Consider the following 20,177-nt stretch of genomic DNA (forward strand, 5'->3'; position numbering starts at 1 on the left):
TAACTTTCCTACTGGTAACTTTGTTATGAGTAGAAGTCATTTTAAATGTACAGCTAGTTGCTGAATCATCAGGAAAGGTCAAAACTCCATGTAGTTAAATAAATTAATCTAATCAACTATCATGTGATTACAATTCATGTTCAAATGGAGTGCTTCTTGCTTATTTGTTTAAATTCTGCAGATATGTTCTGAATTTCTTGGGCAAGGCAAGGCATACTTATTTATATAGCACCCAAAAGGCAACCCTTTTTGTTTCACAGATTGCAGAGGAAACAAATGATAAAAACAATAAAAGCAAGCAAACAAAACGCACATAGAATAAAAATAGCAAAAGCACACAATAAGAGTGACAATAAAACCAACAAGAAAATTAATTAAAAGCAACGGTAAACAGGTAGGTCTTTAGCTTCAATTTGAAAGTAGTCAAATCCATATATATCCACATATAAATAAACCTGACTTCACCTAACATTGGCTACGGTGGCCCTGGTCCTGACCTTAGCCCAACCCTAGTGATGTTATTCAGAAACTGCTTGAAAATTGAAACTAACAAAGAAAGTTAACAAAGAAAAACATTTGAGTGTGATTTAATTGGCACAAACATTGGCTCACATTTATTTATAAGTCCATTCTTGGTATACTCCCCTCATATCTGTGCACTCTCATATCGTGCAACACTGGCAGCTATAGCCTACGCTCGTCTGACCTGTACTTATTATCTGTACCTAAGGTCCGCACAGAACTAGGTAAGATGGCCTTTAGCTATTCTGCTCCCTTTTCCTGGAATACACTGTAAGCTAAGTTGAAACTGGGAAATCTGATTACTTTTGACGAATTTAAAACATTAATGAAAGACCTAGAAGCAGAGTCAATCCGGAGCTGTCTGTGTTTCTGAATATTTTCACTTTAACGTTGGCTTCAAACACTTGATTTTAATGTATTTTGTATGATATTATGCTATGTATTTATTTTACATTTGTTTGATGTTGTGGCGTCTGAAACTTTGATGTTTGTTTAAATGCTGCTGTCTTGGCCAGGTCTCTCTTGTAAAAGAGAGTCTTAATCTCAAATAGTACTACCTGGTTAAATAAAGGTTAAATAAAAACATTTAAAAATTTAGGGCCAGATGGATGAGCTCTCAGACACAGACACAACCCAATCTGAAAGCCCATTTTGGCAGGCAGAGTGGAATCCAGCAGAGGGCAGATGACACCTGCTGGATAGTGATGCTTTCAGGTAAACTATGGACAACCCAGAGTCTTGTTCTCTTTTTAATTAATGGAATATTGTTTTAACAAATGTAGTAGTATCACAGTATAGTAGTGCTGGTAGTTGGGTTGAGACCATATTTCACACAGAAATATGTGGTGTTGTGTCGAGTACTGTTTCCCGTCGATATGTGTTTACCCCTGCCTAAACCTGAACCAGAGCCGTCTAATTAATCCTTAGGGCAGGGGTCAGCAACCTTTACCATCAAAAGAGCAATTTAAGGCAAAAAAAATTAAAAATCTGTCAGGAGCCGCAAAACATTTGAGCATTGTGATGAAGGTAACACAGTTTATAGTCTAGGTAAATAGTATATAAGTCTGATGCAGTGAGGGCCAAAGTGCAAATGTACTACAGAGTATTAGGGCCACATTGAGGGAAAAAAATCTAAGATTTCCAAAATAAAGTCTTAATATTAAGAGAAAAAAATTTGTAATATTACGAGAATAAAGTCATATCTTTACGAGAAAAAAATAAATTAACACGTAAAATTACTACTTTATAATATTATGACTTTTTTCTCTTAAACTTATGACTTTATTCTCGAAATCTCAGATTTATTTATTTTTCCTCAATGTGGCCCTAATAGTCCATCGTACCATAGACCTACAACAATGATAAATAAAAATGAAAATGTAAACAAAAAACAGTTATTCATTTCCATTTTTATAAATCCACAGGGAGCCACTAGAGAGGAGCTAAAGAGCCGCATGTGGCTCTGGAGCCGCAGGTTGCTCACCCCTGGTCTAGGGGAGACACTATTCGACGGGGGAACAGACTTCACCATAACACCTGTCTCCACCTGTATCCATCATGAAACAAGCGCCCTGCTCGGGGCACCGCCCACTGTGGTTACCATGGAGACATTCCCCGGATGAGGTCAAGTCAACAGTGTTTCAGTTTACAGCAACGTGATGTCTTCTCCTTTAATTACAGCACTAAACTAAACCCTCAGAAGCTGGAAATACTTCAGTCATTTGTACAATAGAAAAGTGGTAATACTTTAGTTTACCATACTTTTAGTAATACTTTACAAACTCTCCGTGAAATGAGTGAAATATCCGGCTTAACGTTACAGAGCGACCGGTAGAAGGTATAACGTAAACTGATATTGACGGTAAGTTACAACCGTGTTTTACTCTTTAACTGTTATGTTATACTGTAAATACCTGTCTTTTTTTATTCATACATTCAAGTTATTTGTATTTTGTTCCTTACAGTCAGAAAAGCTGAAGAAGATGGACCGGCTGAAGCAGGTAACGTTAACCTAGCTAGATAAATAAGCTCATCTGTTCCTCGTGTAGCTAAACACTTAGTAAGCAATCTTACTGTTTGATATGCTATATGTGGCAACTTTAAAGGACCAATGCACGTGTATTTATATTAAGTAAAGTAAAATACTGTAATTAAAAATACAATGTGTCTTAACCCTCTGAGATACACAATAGACACATGTTTTGTCTTTTTTAGGGGGTCTTTATGGGGAGATAGCAGGTCAACAGCATATGTCACATAGAAGTGGTGTACATCATCTGAAAGCTGAGATCCTGAAGATTAATTTGAGATGCAGCTCAGCACAGTGTCAAGTTCTTCTAGTCATAAATGAGAAATAAACATGAATTAATTGAAATAAACGTGTATAAGGGTTTAGAACATTATGATAGAAGGATATGATGGCCATTCCCATGCTCACTTATGTCTCATAAGTTGTTGCAGCAATTTTGGGGTTGATACCATTTGTTGCAAAGATTTGGTGCTAAATTTAATAATTTTGTACTAATCCAGAATTTATAAAAAAAATGGTCAATAATCCCTCCAAAATGCCACATTAAGACACCAAGACCTTGAGGAACACCACAGAAAAAGTCATGCTGCGATTTGGTATCAAAAACTTTTGACATTTAGAGATTTCTGCCTTATGTCTGTAGTTTGTGGTTGTAAATTAATTATCTTAGAGGTCACAACAGGTCATTTTGTACAGTGAAGTCAAATTTCATAAAATGGTCTCACTACAATGAAATGGCTACTATGGGGACTAACATCATCACACATGAATACAGTTGGGCTCATTGGATCCACAAGAGTCTCAGCTTTACAGTCATATCCAATTTATGTAATTCCAGGACTGTTCAGGGACCCCAGTGTGTAGAAATATTCAAACACATCATTTTAAGAATAGACGAAAACATCACATTTATACTGCATTCAAAAAACTGCATGGTTTTTGCCCAAAACTGCATGGGATTAGCATAAAGTGGGCATGTCTGTAAAGGGGAGACTAGAACCCATTTTCATTAACATATCTTGAGATCAGAGGTCAAGGGACCACTGTGAAAATGGCCATGCCAGTTTGTAGCCAAACTTTGGAGCATTATTTAGCATGACATGATTGTTACCAGTTGATTCCTTCGTTTTTTTTAGTTTCATATGATATCAGTACCTTCACTCTAGCTCTAAAATTGAACCAGCTACAGCCTCTAAAAGACTGTAAAGTCGGTCGGGATCGCCCGCGATCCTGCTGGTCTCAGGGGGTTAATAGCTTTTGAACAAACAAGGCAAGTTTAAAAAAAAAAAAAAATAAGATTGAATTATTCAATGCACTGTGCAAATAAAAGTCAATCCTTTGTGTGTCAACCCTACCTTTTTTTTGTCTCAACTACAGATGGAGGATGACTCTATCTACAATATGAGTGAGAGCAGAGGATATCCTGTTCCCCCACCTTTGCCATTGTCTTGTAATGCAGAACCATCAGAACTGTATCAAGTAAGAATATCAGTCACTGTATCATAAAAAAAAAAGTGCTTTTGGAAAGCCAGTGTTGCTTCCCAAGTTAAACACATGAACATTTGTGCTACCATATACTCTCTTAACATTCAAGCTGTTATTTTACCCCCCAGTTAGTCTCGAGGCACAGTCATTACCCACCCATCCTCCAGACCAATTCTTGGACACAAGCAGTTCCCTTTAAAGAGCAACGGCACCACCGTACTCCCAGTGAGTCTATTGGAAATAACTTCAGTCCCCAGGCCCAGGACATTAAGATCATCAAACTCCAGCACAGACGACACACTTTACGTCAATCCTTGGCAAAACCAGCTGGGCCTTGTATCCTTTCATGTTCCTTTCATATCAAACTCTGGTCTGTGTAACTAAGGGAAGCCAATCTGAAACTGTCTGTGATTTCAATATTCTTTCCTTTTTTTCTGATTATAACTTAAAATGTAAACACTGCTCTGGAAAAGAATGGATTTTTATCTTAATCAGACTTTTAGCATCAACTCCACGTGGAAGGAGACAAGCAATAACACCGAGAAGAAGGTTATCACGCCCTTTAAAGCAACACATTTCAGCTTATCTTTTATGATGTTCTTTTTCTAGAGGCACTTGATCTGATTCGTTCATGCTTTCACAGGGACACATCTCCTCATGCTTCACTCTCGCCAAGGCCGAGATCGAGAAACTTTCGCTCTGCCAGCAGCCGGCCTGTGAGTCCTAAAGAGCAGCTGGACATCATGTACAGCCAAGAGGAGAAGATGAGTGCCATGCAGACAGAACCTAATGAGAGAGACCTGAAAGCAAGTATCAATGAATTCAGTAATGACCTTGTTAGATTACAGTCTTTTGAGTCTCCTTTTTCTGACACATTGTTGATTTCTCACACAGAGGTATAGATACTACATCACCACTGGTGTCCCCAGCTCTGTGCTGGCACCCCAGCCACAACAGCAGATGATGAACATCATGCGCCTGCTGCCTCCAGAGACTGAGGATGATAGTAAATACCTCCAGATTTTGAGGGCAAACTTGGAAGAAGAGGTCAAAAGAGATTATTGCTTCAGCCTCAAGGAGAGCATAGGTATTAAACAATAAGGTGTCAGTGAATCTTTAATGGCAGTATTGTCTAAGCATACGCCAGTATCACTTTAACATTGATTTTATAGAGTCTGACCAAAACAAACACAGAACTCCACTTCAGCTTTTCTTTGTCTGCTCTGCTGCTATCTATATATCTGTTATATGACTGAGTGACTGAGAGATAGTCACTCTAGTTAATCATTTCCTCTGTGATGAAATGCCTTCCTTGCTTTGAAAATGAAATTCGATCAGTCTGTTCAATCTATTTTGTCTTCCATGTTGTTCCTTGTCAGTGGCCTACATTCTGATGGACCCATCTGAGCGCCAGAGACTGTCCATATCTAGCGTCCCCAAGCCCTTTCCCAGGAGGATGATCCGTGCGCCAGTGCCGTGGGAAGCTAGTTACAGGGAGGTCCACACGTGGCAGAGCCAACATCTTTTTACTATCAGTCACATTATGGTGCTACTGCAGGATGTCTGGCTAAACAGGTAATACAGAAGTCTACTATACCATGCATTCAGGGAGGGTTAGATTATAATTTATTTATTTATTTATTCATATCCTACTAGACAGTCTGATCATCATCTTCTTTTATGTTTCAGTAATGTGGCAAAATGTTAATTTAGATATAGAGGCACTGTTTTTGTGGAATTTCAAATTTACACATTGTTCATCCTTCATCCTCCCTGTTTGCTCTGGAATGCGTTCTATTCCTTATTATTATTATTCAATGTAATTATGTATTTATTGCCTTGAGTTTAAAGAGATGTCTTTGTAGCTTTTAGCTTCCCACCTTTTCAGCACAAACTCTTTACTTTGAGTTCATGTGTATCTGAGTTTATGTAGGTGAAGTGTGCTTTCTTATATGTGAGTGTCTTTGTGTACATATCATATATTTTATAATCTTTTTTACGTGCAAACAAGTCAAATAGATAAAAGGTAAAATAAATAAAATCTTGTTTCAGCTTCTCATCCTTGAGATTTGTTCGACTGGAGGACCTTCTCTCCACCAGCCTCCCCCTCCTGCCATCTGAGTTTGAAGAATTTGTCCGGAGACAGGGCCAAACCACAAGAGATGAACTGGTCCAAAAGTGAGTACTGCCAGTCTTTCAGTAATAAGTTAATCATTGTAGAGTGTCCTCTCATTGGCTTGTAAGTCTACACAGTTTGTACACAACCAAGAGAGCTAATCCTGTTGTATGTGCAGTCTCAGGTTACCACCTTGTCCACTCTGTCAGACCCATGTCAGGCTGCCTTTCAGGGGATTGCTTTACACGATGCCTCCCTTTAGGGTTCCAGTGCATCCTTTGTTGCGTGGCGGTTGTAAATCCTGTTACAGCATGTTGTGGCCCTGATGGCTGAAACATGAGCCACTGTAATTTGTAGAAACTAGCTTCTATTTGTTTACTTCCATGTTCGTAATTTGCACCCACTTGGATACCATTATTCTGCAGTGTTTCAGTCTCCCGTGCCAGCCATATTCGATCCAGAGGACATTATGTGTCTCTATGGGGTTGTGTGAACGGCAATAAGAACCAGGGAATAAATAAAGTATGTAATAACTGCAGTAACTAGTGCAGTTAGTTGAGCTTTTATTCAGCAGACATCATGTTGTAGGATTTGAAACAGAAAACTGTGCATGAAGCACTTCAGGTATTTTATTATCACACATGCTCTTGGAAGCGGATTATGATGACTGCAGATAGAAGATTTATGACCACCAGTATTATGTGACATTAAAAAAAATCAAGGCACACGTTTCTGTTGGATTTGTGAAATTGAGTTTTACATTTTTTAAATCTCTTTTTTTTCTGGATATTCCTACATCCATATAACTTGCAACACTATTAATGAGTATATTTTTTGTTGATATTGCCTTTCAGTTCTTCTCATGTTTTGGTATTAAACACAAACAAATAGCAATAACTGAACTAATCACTACCATCTTCTTTCAGGTGGCTGCCTCACTGTGCTTCACTCTTTGACACCTTCAAGGACCTGTGGTTGCCCCTCATACCTCAGAGTGAGCAAGTAGCTCAAGTTAGTGTCCAGGAGTTCTTCAGCTGCGTGGCTGCTCTCATGTCCTTGCAGCTCCGAAGCCTGGTTGTAGAATCATTACAGGACTTGTTGTATTTCTTCACTACATATGAGGTTTGGACAACATTTTTAGTTGTTAAAATACACGTTTAAATAGTCTTTGGTATTGTGAGAGAGGAGCACCAAAATCTACTCTTTTACTGTGTTCTTTTTTTCTTCAGGACGGCAATGACTTTGGCGAGGTGTTTGATGAGATGAAGTATGTTCAGTCTCAGGTGCTGCTGATTAAGCTACAGGCGAATGACCCTCGCATTGACTTTAGTCCAAGCTTTCAGGAATGCTGGGAGCTCATCCACAGAGCCTTCATGGAAATCATCAGGAGTGCTGAGAAGCTCCCAAGGGTACAGCTTTAATAATCTGTTTTATATAACACAGTACACAGTGCTGTTTCTGTTTTTATACAACAATCATGTATGATCTGTGACTTGTGTGCTTTGGCCAGGTGGAATGTAACCTCTTTCCCGATATCAAGAACTTGTACCTACGCACCGTCAGTCCTGAGGAGTCGCTGGTTACAAACATAATCAACAAAGCTAAAGACGTTTTCGATAAGAACACTGTGGGACCCACAAAGTAACGACATATGAACTGAATTTATGCTTTTCAATTATTCTGATATACCATCAAGTGTAAAAGACCTGCTAATCTCATAACATCTCAAAACATCTCATTCTTCAGATATTTGAATGTATATCAAAAATACAGCAATCTACTGGACCATACAGCAACGCAGGAAATCTCAGCTTTTCTCAAAGAGAAACACTCATTGGAGGGATTTACAAAGGTCATTAAACCTTTCCAGCTAAAATCTACACTGAAAGTTTTCTCTTTCCAACTGGCATTTGCTGTCTACTAAGTGCCCATGTTCTCTCTCCCTCTTCCAATCTTCAGAAAATTGAGAGCGTGAATAGCTTGCGGAAGGAGATTGCCTCGCTGCATGTCACGGTGCCCCTGTCCATGTTTTGTCTGTACTTTGGCAAGCTGAATGATGACCTGTGTGACCGTACTGAGAGACTGAAAGACAAGATCATCATGTTTGAAGTGGAGGAGAACCGGGAGCTTAACAAGGGGTGAGGGGAGTCTCTACCTCTTTAAACTTTTCTAACTTGAACAGCAGAAAGTGTCGGATGGTTTCAACATCTAATATATTTTCTTTGTTTAGTTTAAACAGCAAATCCGTTGTTATGTTTACTTAAATTTTTAAGAGGGACAAGCTATCGCTCTTTCCCAGGATCTGTCAAAAGTATCAGGAGATTACCAAGACCATCAGAGGAATCCCAGAAACCACAGAGGAGTTGGTGACTCTCATCCAGTACATTAAAAAGACCAGTGATGTGACCATTCACAAGCTGATCGATGAGATTGATGAGGCAACATATCGCCTCAGCTTCCTCCTGGACAATGCCACTCTACCCTGTATGTGAAACCTCTTCTGGTATCTGCAATTGCAGTCAAAAGAAATTACATGTAATGTAATCATTGATGCGAATGTTGGATAAATTATATCAATCTTTTTTTGGATTGTTTTTTTCTTTCTTACTCTAGCTGATGACTTGAGGCTGAACTCCCGTGTTTTCCAGTGGCCCAATCAGATCCTGACTGAGCTTGAAAACAGCAAGACTCGTCTGGCCACTGTTAGAGAACAGGCTGAGGACTATCTCCACAGAAGGTTACTGAATAAACACTTGTCACACTGTTGGTCTCACACAAGTGGCAACCACCACAGCTGAATGTGGAGTTTTTTACTTGTTGGCACCACCCAGTGTCCTACAAGAAGTGCTGTTAATTGAAATTTAGATTTCAATATATCCCTCCCAAAACATATGGGTCATGTCACAGACACAATGTCCATGTTTTTTGCTGTCTATTTTCTCACATCCCTCTTACAGTATGCTCAAAGTCATCAACATGTTCTCATCCCAACTTGTCATATACTGACGCTTTGTCAGACCCCTCTGCGTCACTTTTCAGTTGCAGTAAACGTGTTTAATGTTGTGAATTAAAAAAAAAAAACACTCGCTTAGGTTTAGGCAACAAAACCACTAAGTTAGGTTTAGGAAAAAAATAGATGGTTGGGCATAAAATTACTACGTTTTTACAGTGAAAATGTGACTTGACATTGTGAACACAGGACACAAACCAACAGCTGATTGTAAGATGAAAGTGAAACTTAAGGCACGGGACACTAACGGCGGTCTCCCGAATGAAAGCCGTGTGTTTGTTCGACCCATTCACCTCCCTTCCCGCCCGCCCTGTGTGTCTCTTTTGCTCTTTAAACTACGTTACCACACTCCCAACGCACTTTCCCTGTGTGTTTACTATTGCCGTGGCTGGGTTTACATTGTAGTAAATGGAAACCCCCGTGCGTCTCATACCGCCGCACAAGGGTGCCTTTAACGGCCGTGACAAAGCGTTGATATTTGACGTCCACGGAATGAGAATGGGCTGAAGTCACTGACATGTATAGGAACAACTGTTTTAAGAATCCCAGCATCCTTATCTTTCCCTATCTGTTCAGAAAATGTGTCAGTGTTCTCCGATGCACCAAACTAACTATAGTGTATCCAATGCTGACAACTGAAATGAAAACTGTAAAATCTCCATGCGATTATCTCAGGGTATTCGACTTTAACCAGAGGTTGCAGGATCTGGACAAGGAGATACAGGCCTTTAAGAAGAAGGAAGTTATGAACATGGAGGAGATGAAGAACAATGTGGGAAATCTCTCTCAAATCACTGCCAACCTGGAGGCTGCTGTCACTGAACTAGAGGTAAGAGATGTTTTGGATACTCATGTGGTTATCCTTTTGATTTCAAAGCTCTGATACCCAAGCAAAACAGATCAGTAGCTGGAAAATGTTTATTCCGCTGTCATTTCTCCAGGATATCAACAATGAGCAGACTTTGCTGGAGAAGGGACAGAGCCAGTTCCCAGTGCTCCAAACTCTGATAGCTGACAAACAACCATATGAGCAGCTCTGGACCACAGCACTAAAGTTTCAGAGCATGTCAGAAGGGTGGATGAATGGTAGGTGACTCACACTGGGAAAGCTATTGTGTGACTGCATTTTAAAAACTCTAAATGGCTCAAATAACGACTAATGACACACAGTAAGTGCAAGCAGGATGCACAGCTGTTTTCACAATGGCGTACTTAGTTTATCATTTAACTCCTAGATCCTTTCCTGCACCTGGACGCAGAGAAAATCTCTGATGAGCTGGACATCATGTGGAGGACCATGCATAAACTGACCAAGTCTTTCTCTAATCTTCCTGGGCCTTGCCGGGTGGCCAAAAGCTTCAAAAACAAGATAGACGAGTTCAAGCAGCACGTACCCATCATGATGACCATCTGTAACCCCGGCATCAAAGAGCGCCACTGGGAGGCGGTCAGCTGAATTAATGTTTTAGTTCCATTTTATCATCCGATAGAAATCCAGTGTCAGATTCACTTTGTAAGGACCAAGTGTCCTGCGTCTCCTGTGATCCATGAAGCCGATGTGAATAATTTACGACACTCTTGTCTGTCTCCAGATTAGCAGCATTGTGGGCTTTGCTGTCAAACCGGATGTGAGCAGCTCACTGCTGAACATGTTGGATCTGGGGCTTTCCAAGTTCTCTAATAAGTAAGACACTTTACTGACATTACACCATGTTGAAATACATCCAAAACCATGGCTTGCAAGAAAATGTGACCCCAGGTTATGGAAATATTCAGCATGATCAGAGGGTGATTTTGTTTTTATACCTTTATGTCATAGGTTGGAAGAGATTGGAGCGTCAGCTAGTAAGGAGTATTCTCTGGAAAAATCCATGGATAAGATGAAAAGTGAATGGGCCGAGCTCCAGTTCTCTTTCGCTCCATACAGAGATACAGTATGACAAACACATTCACAATCACATACTTTCACAATAGACATACCACAAGTGTCATATAGCTTCTTCCAAAGAATTACATCTTGAATGTTGAAATATTACAAGAAATTGTCACATTGATTATCTTCAACTCCAACTACCCATGAATTTCCATGCTGAACATTGACATCAACATTTAATATTTCATTATCATAGGATACCAACATTGTGTCAGCAGTGGATGACATCCAAATGCTTCTTGATGACCACATTATTAAGACGCAGACCCTACGAGGTTCACCCTTCATTAAGCCAATAGAGACTGAATGTAAGGTAAGACATGGCGCCACAAGTCACTCTTGGTCCCCTTTAGACTTTAAAGAGGACCTATTATGCTTATTTTCAGGTGCATACTTATATTTTGTGTTTCTACTAGAACATGTTTACATGCTTTAATGTTCAAAAAAACACTTTATTTTTCTCCTACGGGCTGTGCTGTAGCACGTCTTTTCACCTTCTGTCTGAAACGCTCTGTTTGAGCTCTTGCCCCGCCTTCTCGAAAATCCCAGTCTGCTCTGATTGGTCAGCTGGCCCACCAATGTGATTGGTCAGCCGAACCAAACTCTTCGGACTCCGCACCAGCTTCGCTCTAACTAGCTTTGTTTGAGGGCGTGCCAAACTAGCCGCTAGGCAGGTATTATGCAAATGTGTTACTTGGTGACGTCACCACGTTACGAAAGAAAAGGCGGGACTTCAAGCAAGGCGTTTCAGGCAGTTCAGGAGCAGTGTTTCTGTGGGGGAGAGGAACTCTCTTTGGTGTGGACTTTAGCATTTGTAACTTTGCAGACCTTTTACATGCACAAAAAACCCCGATATAACACACTAAAGGAAAGGAAAAAAACACAAAAGCACAAATAGGTCCTCTTTAAATATATATAAAAGTCAAAGAGCCATCATACATAAAATGAGTTTGTGTGGTTTTGGAAGTCTGGGTGTGTATCTTTGCCAACTACAGCCACAAAAGCAACTCTTGTGTGTTGCGATAAGAGGTGGTCTGAGCAGATGGAAATGCAAGCACAATTTCATGCCAGAATAAGTAAGAAAATTGCCTGTTCTACAAAACACAACCTCAGCTATGCCACTCTATACACCCGTGGAAGTGGCTTTGCCATAAAATTACCATAAAAGACTTGGAACAACCTGTTTTAGGAATGCAGGACAATATAATCACTGAATCCAAATATATATTTTTATGGACATGCTGTTTGTTATAACAAACATGTGGGTTCATGTTTTGAATCATTAATTTCTTTAGTATGAGGTTGGCTTTTGTAGAATTGTTGTAGCATTTTGTAAACTACAGTAGACTTTAAAAATGCGGAGACTACAATTGTGTAATTCTCACCGTTACTTTCCTACCTAGCTTTGGGAGGAGAAGCTGCTGAGTATGCAGGACACCCTAGACTCCATGCTGCAGTGTCAAGCTACTTGGCTCTACCTTGAACCCATCTTCAGCTCTGAGGACATCATTGCCCAGATGCCTGAGGAGGGACGCAAGTTTGGTATTGTGGACAGCTACTGGAAGAACATCATCGCAGAGGCGGTAAAGATCCTCTTCGAACACAACTTCCTGTTTTAGTTTGCAAAAATGTAATCTCATGCACGTGCTTTGCTTTGGTGCCTTTGTGATTTCACTGGTCCAGGTTAAGGACACACGTGTGCTGGTGGTAACAGATCAGCCCAACATGCTGGAACGGCTGCAGGAGTCCAATCTGTTTCTAGATGACATCCAAAAAGGCCTCAATACCTACCTGGAAAAGAAGAGGCTCTTTTTCCCAAGGTTTTGACCATAAGCCCTAATAGAACATTATAATAGTTTTGACTTATTTGACACCAAATTACTCCTCAGGGACATTCAAAATATACTTAGCACGGAGAACATACACATGACAAAGTGAGCACTTATATTAACATTCTTTCTAAGCGAATGTTTTGTTTCATCTCTCCCCTTCAACTTCATCATATGCCCAGGTTCTTCTTCCTGTCCAATGACGAGCTGCTAGAGATCCTTTCACAGACCAAAGACCCACTGTGTGTGCAGCCTCACCTGAAGAAGTGCTTTGAGGGCATCGCAAAGCTGGAGTTCATCGGGGACACGGAGATTGTTGGCATGATCAGCTCTGAGAAGGAGACCGTGACCTTCACAGAAAAGATTTATCCAGCTCAAGCCAAGGTATCGAATAGACTGTGTTGTTATACATTGTGTCATAGTTGTATTATGCATTTATACATTAAATGGATATATATGTATTAGGGCTGTCGAAGCATCAAGGGGTAGAAAATGGGTTCTATGGGTACCCACGAGTTTCCCCTTTACAGACATGCCCACTTTATGATACTCACATGCAGTTTTGGGCAAGTCATAGTCAAGTCAGCACACTGACACACTGACAGCTGTTGTTGCCTGTTGGGCTGCAGTTTGTCATGTTATGATTTTAGCATATATTTTTTTTATGCTAAATGCAGTACCTGTGAGGGTTTCTGGACAATATTTGTAATTTTTTTGTGTTGTTAATTGATTTCCAATAATAAATATAAACCTACATTTACATAAAGCAGGATATTTGCCCACTCCCATGTTGATAAGAGTATTAAATACTTGACAAATCTCCCTTTAAGGTACATTTTGAACAGATAAAAAAATGTGCGACTAATTTTCAATTAATCACGATTTAATTATGGACAATCATGTGATTAATTGTGATTAAATATTTTAATCAATTGACAGCCCTAGTATTTATACATTCAATGTATGTATATATATATGTATTTAGCATATCTATTTTAAATGATTATATTTCTTAACAAATTTTACTTTCTTGGACATAACATTGTGGACGTATTTGGGTGACTGTTAGCATTTGATTTTTAGGGTATGGTAGAGAAGTGGCTGCGGCAGGTGGAGGACCTAATGCTCAGGAGTGTTCGACATGTCATCTACCAAGGACTGTTGCAGTATACAGAGGTATTTGGGGACTTTATTTTTGAATCTGTGATGAATTTGACTGACAGTAGATGTAGGCAATTCATGACTATACTGGGGACTGGGTTTCCTTTTATAAATGGTATTTCTTTTATTAAACCAGCCATCAGTTCTTTGAAGCTGTATTAAAATGTGGAGTGATAAAAGGTGGTTAAAGAAAATTGCACATCATTACCATTTATTGGGGTTCAGATGGGTATAAGCAGTGTAAAAACCTCATCTCTACTGTGTAATATTTAATCTTTTTTTGCTGTAGTTGCCCAGGAAGAAGTGGGTGTTGCAGTGGCCTGGCCAGGTTGTCATTTGTGCCTCCTCCATCGTTTGGACTACTGAAGTATCTGAAGCCATCCAGACCAACTCACTGCCTGTCAGTACATCCACTGCTAGCTTCCACATAGAAAGACAACTCCTAAGCCCAAAAGTTACATAATTATTACACCGTAGTCTAACCTGTGGACTGATTTTCCATTCCACCTAAAGGCCTATGTGGAGAAAAGCAATGCTCAGATTGCTGACATTGTGGAGCTGGTGCGTGGGAAGCTGTCCGGAGGGGCAAGGATGACCCTTGGTGCTCTTACTGTTATAGATGTTCATGGTAATATAGCTGTTCTTTTAAAGCGATAAAATATGCTCTCGTGATTAAATTTAGCTTGCGGGAAATCTCACACTTTCTTTCTTCTGCTAGCTCGAGATGTTGTGGCAAAACTGGCAGAGGACCGCGTCTCCTCACTGAATGACTTTGCGTGGATTTCTCAGCTGCGTTACTTCTGGGAGGATGGAGAAGTGATGCTGCGCATGATCACCACCTGCTTGAAATATGGTTATGAATATCTGGGCAACTCCCCCCGTCTTGTCATTACACCGCTAACTGATCGCTGCTACAGGTAACTTACAGTCTGTTTGACTCCTTATCCTTGGCTATGGATGGAGAGCTGCAAAATACAATGTCATAGTCAAAATTTGATTCTAACTTCTAAATTCAGATGTCAAAGGATGTGAAGTTCTTTCATTGTATCATTGGGTCAAATGACTTTGTGTTCCACCAGAACTCTAATGGGGGCATTGAAGTTAAACTTGGGGGGAGCTCCTGAGGGTCCTGCAGGAACCGGCAAGACTGAGACCACAAAAGATCTGGCAAAAGCTTTGGCTAAACAGGTACACAGGTACACGCAGATCAGTAAAACACTGATCTGCATTTTATTTGTGTTTTTCTTTTCTTATTACTGACATAAAAAAAATCGTATCTTATCTTATCTTAGTGTGTGGTGTTCAACTGCTCCGATGGTCTGGACTACAAGGCCATGAGTAAGTTCTTCAAAGGACTGGCTCAGGCTGGAGCTTGGGCCTGCTTTGATGAGTTCAATCGTATTGAGGTAAGCACAATTATTGTTATACTGGTCAAATCTGTTAAATCAAACGACCCAAATAGCCTACAGTATCTGCTTTAACCCTAAGAGACCCAGTTAGACGCTTTTTTGTATTTTTTAGGGGAGTAGAGGGGGTATTTAGGGGGAGATAACAGGTCAGCGGTACACTGTATGTCACATAGAAGTGGTGTACATCATCTGAAAGCTGGGAACCTGAAGATTAATTTGAGGTGCTGCTCAGCACTGTGTGTCAAGTTGTTCTAGTCATTAATCAGAAATAAACATGAATTAATGAATTAATTACAATAAATTGTGAAAGTGTATAAGGGCTTAGAACATAATGATAAAAGTATATGATGGCCATGCCCATGTCTCACAAGTTGTTGCAGCAATTTTTGGGGTTGTTAACATTTGTTACACAGATTTGGTGCTAAATTTAACAATTTTTTAACAAGTCAAGAATTGATAAAATACACCGTTTTAGAATAGGTGGCAATAATACATTTATGCTGCATGCAAAAAGAACTGCATCGTTTTTCCCCCAAACTGCATGTGATTATCATAAAGTGGGCATGTCTGTAAAGGGGAGACTTGTGGGTATCCATAGAACCCCTTTTCCATTCACATATCTTGAGGTCAGAGGTCAAAGGACCCCTGTGAAAATAGCCAGGCCAGTTTATCCTCGCCAAAATCTAGCCTAACTTTGGAGCATTATTTAGCCTCCTTCCCGACAAGCTAACATGAATGAAATCTGTTTTCCTCCAAAACAGAAACCTAGCTAAATTTAGATCATTTGCCACTCAGCAGGATACAGAGGCGCTGCTTTTGCTTTTATGTCAAGTTGATTGGATTATTTTAATACAAAAGTGTCTTAACAAAGAGGATAATTGACAGATTGCAACACATACAAAACCCTGCTGCTAGAGTTTTCTTTTAAAAATTAAATGGCAGAATGTAACACCAGTCTTGTCTGCATTGTACTGGCTCCATTTTTATTACAGAGTCAAATACAAGCACCTTTTTATATATTATAGTATCCATTATTTCACATCCTGTCTTGTGCTCTCTCATCCTCTTCTGCAAAAATGTAACATGTAAGAAGTATGCACCTTAATTTGCAAAATATGATTTACATGTACACAGAAGGTTTTATTTTCAACCATGGCAGAAAAAACACATGGATTACCTGTTTTGTATCCAAGCAATAAGATGGCAAACACACGTGCACTTATGTTGTTGTTTCAGTGTTGTTTGTTGTTTGAATGCAAAGAAAAGCTACTTTACAGCTTACAGCTCCCATTTGAGGAGAATATTTTGCCTACAACATGTAAGTTTGCGAGTGAATTACAATCCAGTTCAATATGGCACATTCACATCTTAAAATTCATATATAAGTAGAGATGATGCTGCCGCTGATGAATATTATATATTGTTATTTCTCAGTCACAATGCATTCCAATGCTTGTGTCTACTGAAGCATAATGCATAATGTGTTTGTGTGTGTGTCACAGGTGGAGGTGCTCTCTGTGGTGGCTCAGCAGATCCTCTGCATTCAACAGGCAATAGCCAAGAATCTGAAGACCTTCATGTTTGAGGGGACAGAGCTGTTACTCAACGCAACCTGCGCTGTGTTCATCACCATGAACCCTGGTTACGCCGGCAGGGCCGAGCTCCCCGACAACCTAAAGGTACATCACTGTAGCACTGTAGCGTCGTCTTAAACATCACCCAAACGAGCAGAGTCTGATGATGAAGAAGAAAAGGGGAAAAGTGTAAAGTATACTTGAGAGAATAAGATGCTGGAACTGTCAATCTTGTCTTGTAGGCTCTTTTCCGTACAGTGGCTATGATGGTGCCAGACTACGGTCTCATTGGAGAAATCTCATTATACTCCATGGGCTTCATTGAATCTCGCAGGTATGTGTGACAACATTTTTTTAGTAAGTGTATTTTTCCTGGGCTAGTCTTAGCTCCCGGTTGGCTCGTTCACTAAGCCTCATACATCTCAAATTCCAGTCTGGCCCAGAAGATCGTGGCCACCTACCGCTTGTGCTCCGAGCAGCTGTCCTCCCAACACCACTATGACTACGGCATGCGAGCTGTGAAGTCTGTGCTGACTGCAGCAGGGAATCTGAAGCTGAAGTACCCCGAGGAGAACGAGAGCGTGTTGCTGCTCAGGGCGCTGATGGACGTCAACATGGCCAAGTTTCTAGCACAGGATGTGCCTCTGTTTCGGGTGACAGACTTTGCTCCAAATCCAATTATAATTGCTAGTGTTTTGTTTTTCTTTGTGTGCACCAATTGCTAATTAATCAGTTGAATTCTCCCTCTGCTGCCCACAGGGTATCATCTCTGATTTATTCCCTGGCGTGGTCCTTCCAAAACCAGACTACGATCTCCTACTCAAGGCTCTTAATGACAACATCGCTAAGCTCAACCTCCAGTCTGTCCCATGGTTCATTGGCAAAATTATCCAGGTACCAAGAATGACTAACGCTTAAGACCCATAAAAGTTGTTTGTTTTTAAACGTCAACCACATTTGTTGATTTGCGATTATGTATAGGTGTATGAGATGATGCTGGTACGCCATGGCTTCATGATAGTAGGAGACTCTCTCGCAGGAAAGACTTCTGCATATAAAGTTCTTGCTGCTGCCCTTGGAGACCTTTATGAAGGTAAGTATTTCAATTCATAATTATGTTCTAGGTGTCACCATGTTTTTTTTAATCATGAATTGGCCCCTAACAAGCCATTAGCAAAGATATGATTTTTTTTTCAGCTTTGAATTGAATTTTGAATTTCAGTTTATTCTCTCTCCTTCCACTTTTTCAGCCAAGCTGATGGAGGAGTTTGCAGTGAATTACTGCATCATCAACCCCAAGGCCATCACCATGGGCCAGCTGTATGGCAACTTTGATCCAGTCAGCCATGAGTGGTCTGATGGCGTGCTGGCCGTTTCCTACAGGGATCAGGCGATCTCCACCTCAGAAGATCGACAGTGGATCATCTTTGATGGGCCCGTTGATGCTGTCTGGATTGAGAACATGAATACTGTGCTGGATGACAACAAGAAGGTACTGGCCACTTTGATGCTTTCCTTGCTGTAGTTCTTTTCTTACTGCTGCTGTTGAATGCTGATTGTTCAGGCTTTCCTTTCATTGAAACATTTTGATCCACAACTCCTGGCCAGATTTAATGACATTTGGTGTGGACAGCCTTTAAACAAAACACCTCTGTCTTGTTCACTCTATTCTCTGCTAGCTTTGTCTGATGAGTGGTGAGATCATCCAGATGAGTAGCAAGATGAGTCTGATCTTTGAACCTGCTGACCTGGAGCAAGCCTCTCCGGCTACCGTCAGTAGGTAAGCAACACAGACAGAAGCTGCACCAGCAGCTGTAGTGCATAAATACTGTATATATAGAAAGCACAGGTTTTTAAAGTTTAGTAAAAAAAAAGTTACTGTATTGTGGTTTTTGAATGTAACCATCTGCCTGAAGGTGCGGTATGATCTACATGGAACCTCAGCAGCTGGGCTGGTCTCCTCTCAGAGATTCCTACATGAACACACTGCCTGAAAGCCTGAGCACCAAACACAGAGAACTGGTGAGATTACTTAATTGGCTCATTGATAGCCAGTTTTTGTTACTTAAATATCTAATTGTGCCTATTTTGACTGATATTGCATACTACATATTGATACTTTTCACTGAAAAACATATTCAAATGATTATGGTGTTATTTTTGCAGGGATCTGTACCAAACAAAGATGTTTTTTTAAGTCTCTAGAATATGATGTGTAGATCAGGACATCTCTGCTGCATGACAATATTTAATTTAAAATGGTATTTTGACACACACGCCTTTAACAAATATTGCGATTTTAACAAACACTGCGATTTGAAAATTTCCGTAGGCCATGTTGCGATTTCGATATAATTACTTTTATATGTCATATGATGTGTCTTATACCTGCTTCTTTGACCTTTTGTCCCACAGATAGTGGACCTGTTTGATTGGCTAGTTCAGCCCTGTCTGGACTTTATAGACAGGGAGTGTCGCTTTCTGGTTCAAACGTCTCCCATCCACTTGGCCCACAGTCTAATGAAGTTGTACACCTGCCTGATGGGTCAGTAAGAATGACATTTAAATGATCATTTATACATATATTTATTTTTGTCAGTGTGTGTATGTGTTAACACTCCTGTCTACACCCAGATGAAATTTCTGCATCAGGAGCCGATGGCACCGAGATGTCCAGCCAGCAGATAACCTTGTGGCTGCAGGGTCTGTTCCTATTTGCGGTTGTATGGACTGTGGGTGGGACCATCACTGGGGACAGTCGAAAGAAGTTTGATTACTTCTACCGCAATCTGATCATGGGTATGGACGATGAGCACCCTCGGCCTAAGAGTGTCCAACTCAAAAAGAACAACATCTTCCCTGAGAGAGGTCACACAATTGATTTAGTTACTACACCAATTAAAAACCTGCCTTTTTAACATTAGTAGTGCATGATGTTTACTTATTGTTTTGCAGGCACTGTCTATGACTACTACTTTCATAAGGATGGACAAGGACAGTGGAATATATGGACTGATTCAATCACAGAGGAGGAAAATGTCATTCCAGCTGCAGCCAATGTGAGTGTGTTTATGCCACAGAGGTTACCACTGTGAATGTCCATGTTCGC

At 40.2% G+C, this 20,177-nt stretch overlaps 1 protein-coding gene across 1 annotated transcript in view; it reads left to right on the forward strand.

Annotated features, from left to right (window-relative positions):
* The first annotated feature begins 2,123 nt into the window (after positions 1-2,123).
* The window catches only part of dnah3 (dynein axonemal heavy chain 3), a 30,843-nt gene continuing 12,789 nt past the window's right edge, over positions 2,124-20,177 (forward strand). The window contains exons 1-42 of the mRNA XM_037795445.1: positions 2,124-2,383; positions 2,487-2,522; positions 3,929-4,030; positions 4,165-4,372; positions 4,540-4,585; positions 4,680-4,842; positions 4,931-5,123; positions 5,416-5,611; positions 6,089-6,214; positions 7,079-7,274; positions 7,382-7,561; positions 7,663-7,793; positions 7,899-8,004; positions 8,112-8,290; positions 8,452-8,636; positions 8,766-8,889; positions 9,838-9,991; positions 10,104-10,248; positions 10,398-10,609; positions 10,755-10,846; positions 10,982-11,096; positions 11,292-11,408; positions 12,499-12,678; positions 12,779-12,915; positions 13,107-13,308; positions 14,008-14,100; positions 14,375-14,485; positions 14,599-14,713; positions 14,804-15,002; positions 15,165-15,273; positions 15,378-15,491; positions 16,997-17,173; positions 17,311-17,402; positions 17,502-17,721; positions 17,828-17,962; positions 18,050-18,161; positions 18,319-18,560; positions 18,748-18,848; positions 18,985-19,090; positions 19,484-19,613; positions 19,703-19,936; positions 20,024-20,127. Coding sequence (XP_037651373.1) covers positions 2,505-2,522; positions 3,929-4,030; positions 4,165-4,372; positions 4,540-4,585; positions 4,680-4,842; positions 4,931-5,123; positions 5,416-5,611; positions 6,089-6,214; positions 7,079-7,274; positions 7,382-7,561; positions 7,663-7,793; positions 7,899-8,004; positions 8,112-8,290; positions 8,452-8,636; positions 8,766-8,889; positions 9,838-9,991; positions 10,104-10,248; positions 10,398-10,609; positions 10,755-10,846; positions 10,982-11,096; positions 11,292-11,408; positions 12,499-12,678; positions 12,779-12,915; positions 13,107-13,308; positions 14,008-14,100; positions 14,375-14,485; positions 14,599-14,713; positions 14,804-15,002; positions 15,165-15,273; positions 15,378-15,491; positions 16,997-17,173; positions 17,311-17,402; positions 17,502-17,721; positions 17,828-17,962; positions 18,050-18,161; positions 18,319-18,560; positions 18,748-18,848; positions 18,985-19,090; positions 19,484-19,613; positions 19,703-19,936; positions 20,024-20,127 — 5,901 coding nt within the window. The 5' untranslated portion in view covers positions 2,124-2,383; positions 2,487-2,504. The remainder of the gene's footprint in view (positions 2,384-2,486; positions 2,523-3,928; positions 4,031-4,164; positions 4,373-4,539; positions 4,586-4,679; positions 4,843-4,930; positions 5,124-5,415; positions 5,612-6,088; positions 6,215-7,078; positions 7,275-7,381; positions 7,562-7,662; positions 7,794-7,898; positions 8,005-8,111; positions 8,291-8,451; positions 8,637-8,765; positions 8,890-9,837; positions 9,992-10,103; positions 10,249-10,397; positions 10,610-10,754; positions 10,847-10,981; positions 11,097-11,291; positions 11,409-12,498; positions 12,679-12,778; positions 12,916-13,106; positions 13,309-14,007; positions 14,101-14,374; positions 14,486-14,598; positions 14,714-14,803; positions 15,003-15,164; positions 15,274-15,377; positions 15,492-16,996; positions 17,174-17,310; positions 17,403-17,501; positions 17,722-17,827; positions 17,963-18,049; positions 18,162-18,318; positions 18,561-18,747; positions 18,849-18,984; positions 19,091-19,483; positions 19,614-19,702; positions 19,937-20,023; positions 20,128-20,177) is intronic.

Source organism: Sebastes umbrosus, chromosome 15 (genome assembly GCF_015220745.1).
Source record: "Sebastes umbrosus isolate fSebUmb1 chromosome 15, fSebUmb1.pri, whole genome shotgun sequence".
Classification (NCBI taxonomy): domain Eukaryota; kingdom Metazoa; phylum Chordata; class Actinopteri; order Perciformes; family Sebastidae; genus Sebastes; species Sebastes umbrosus.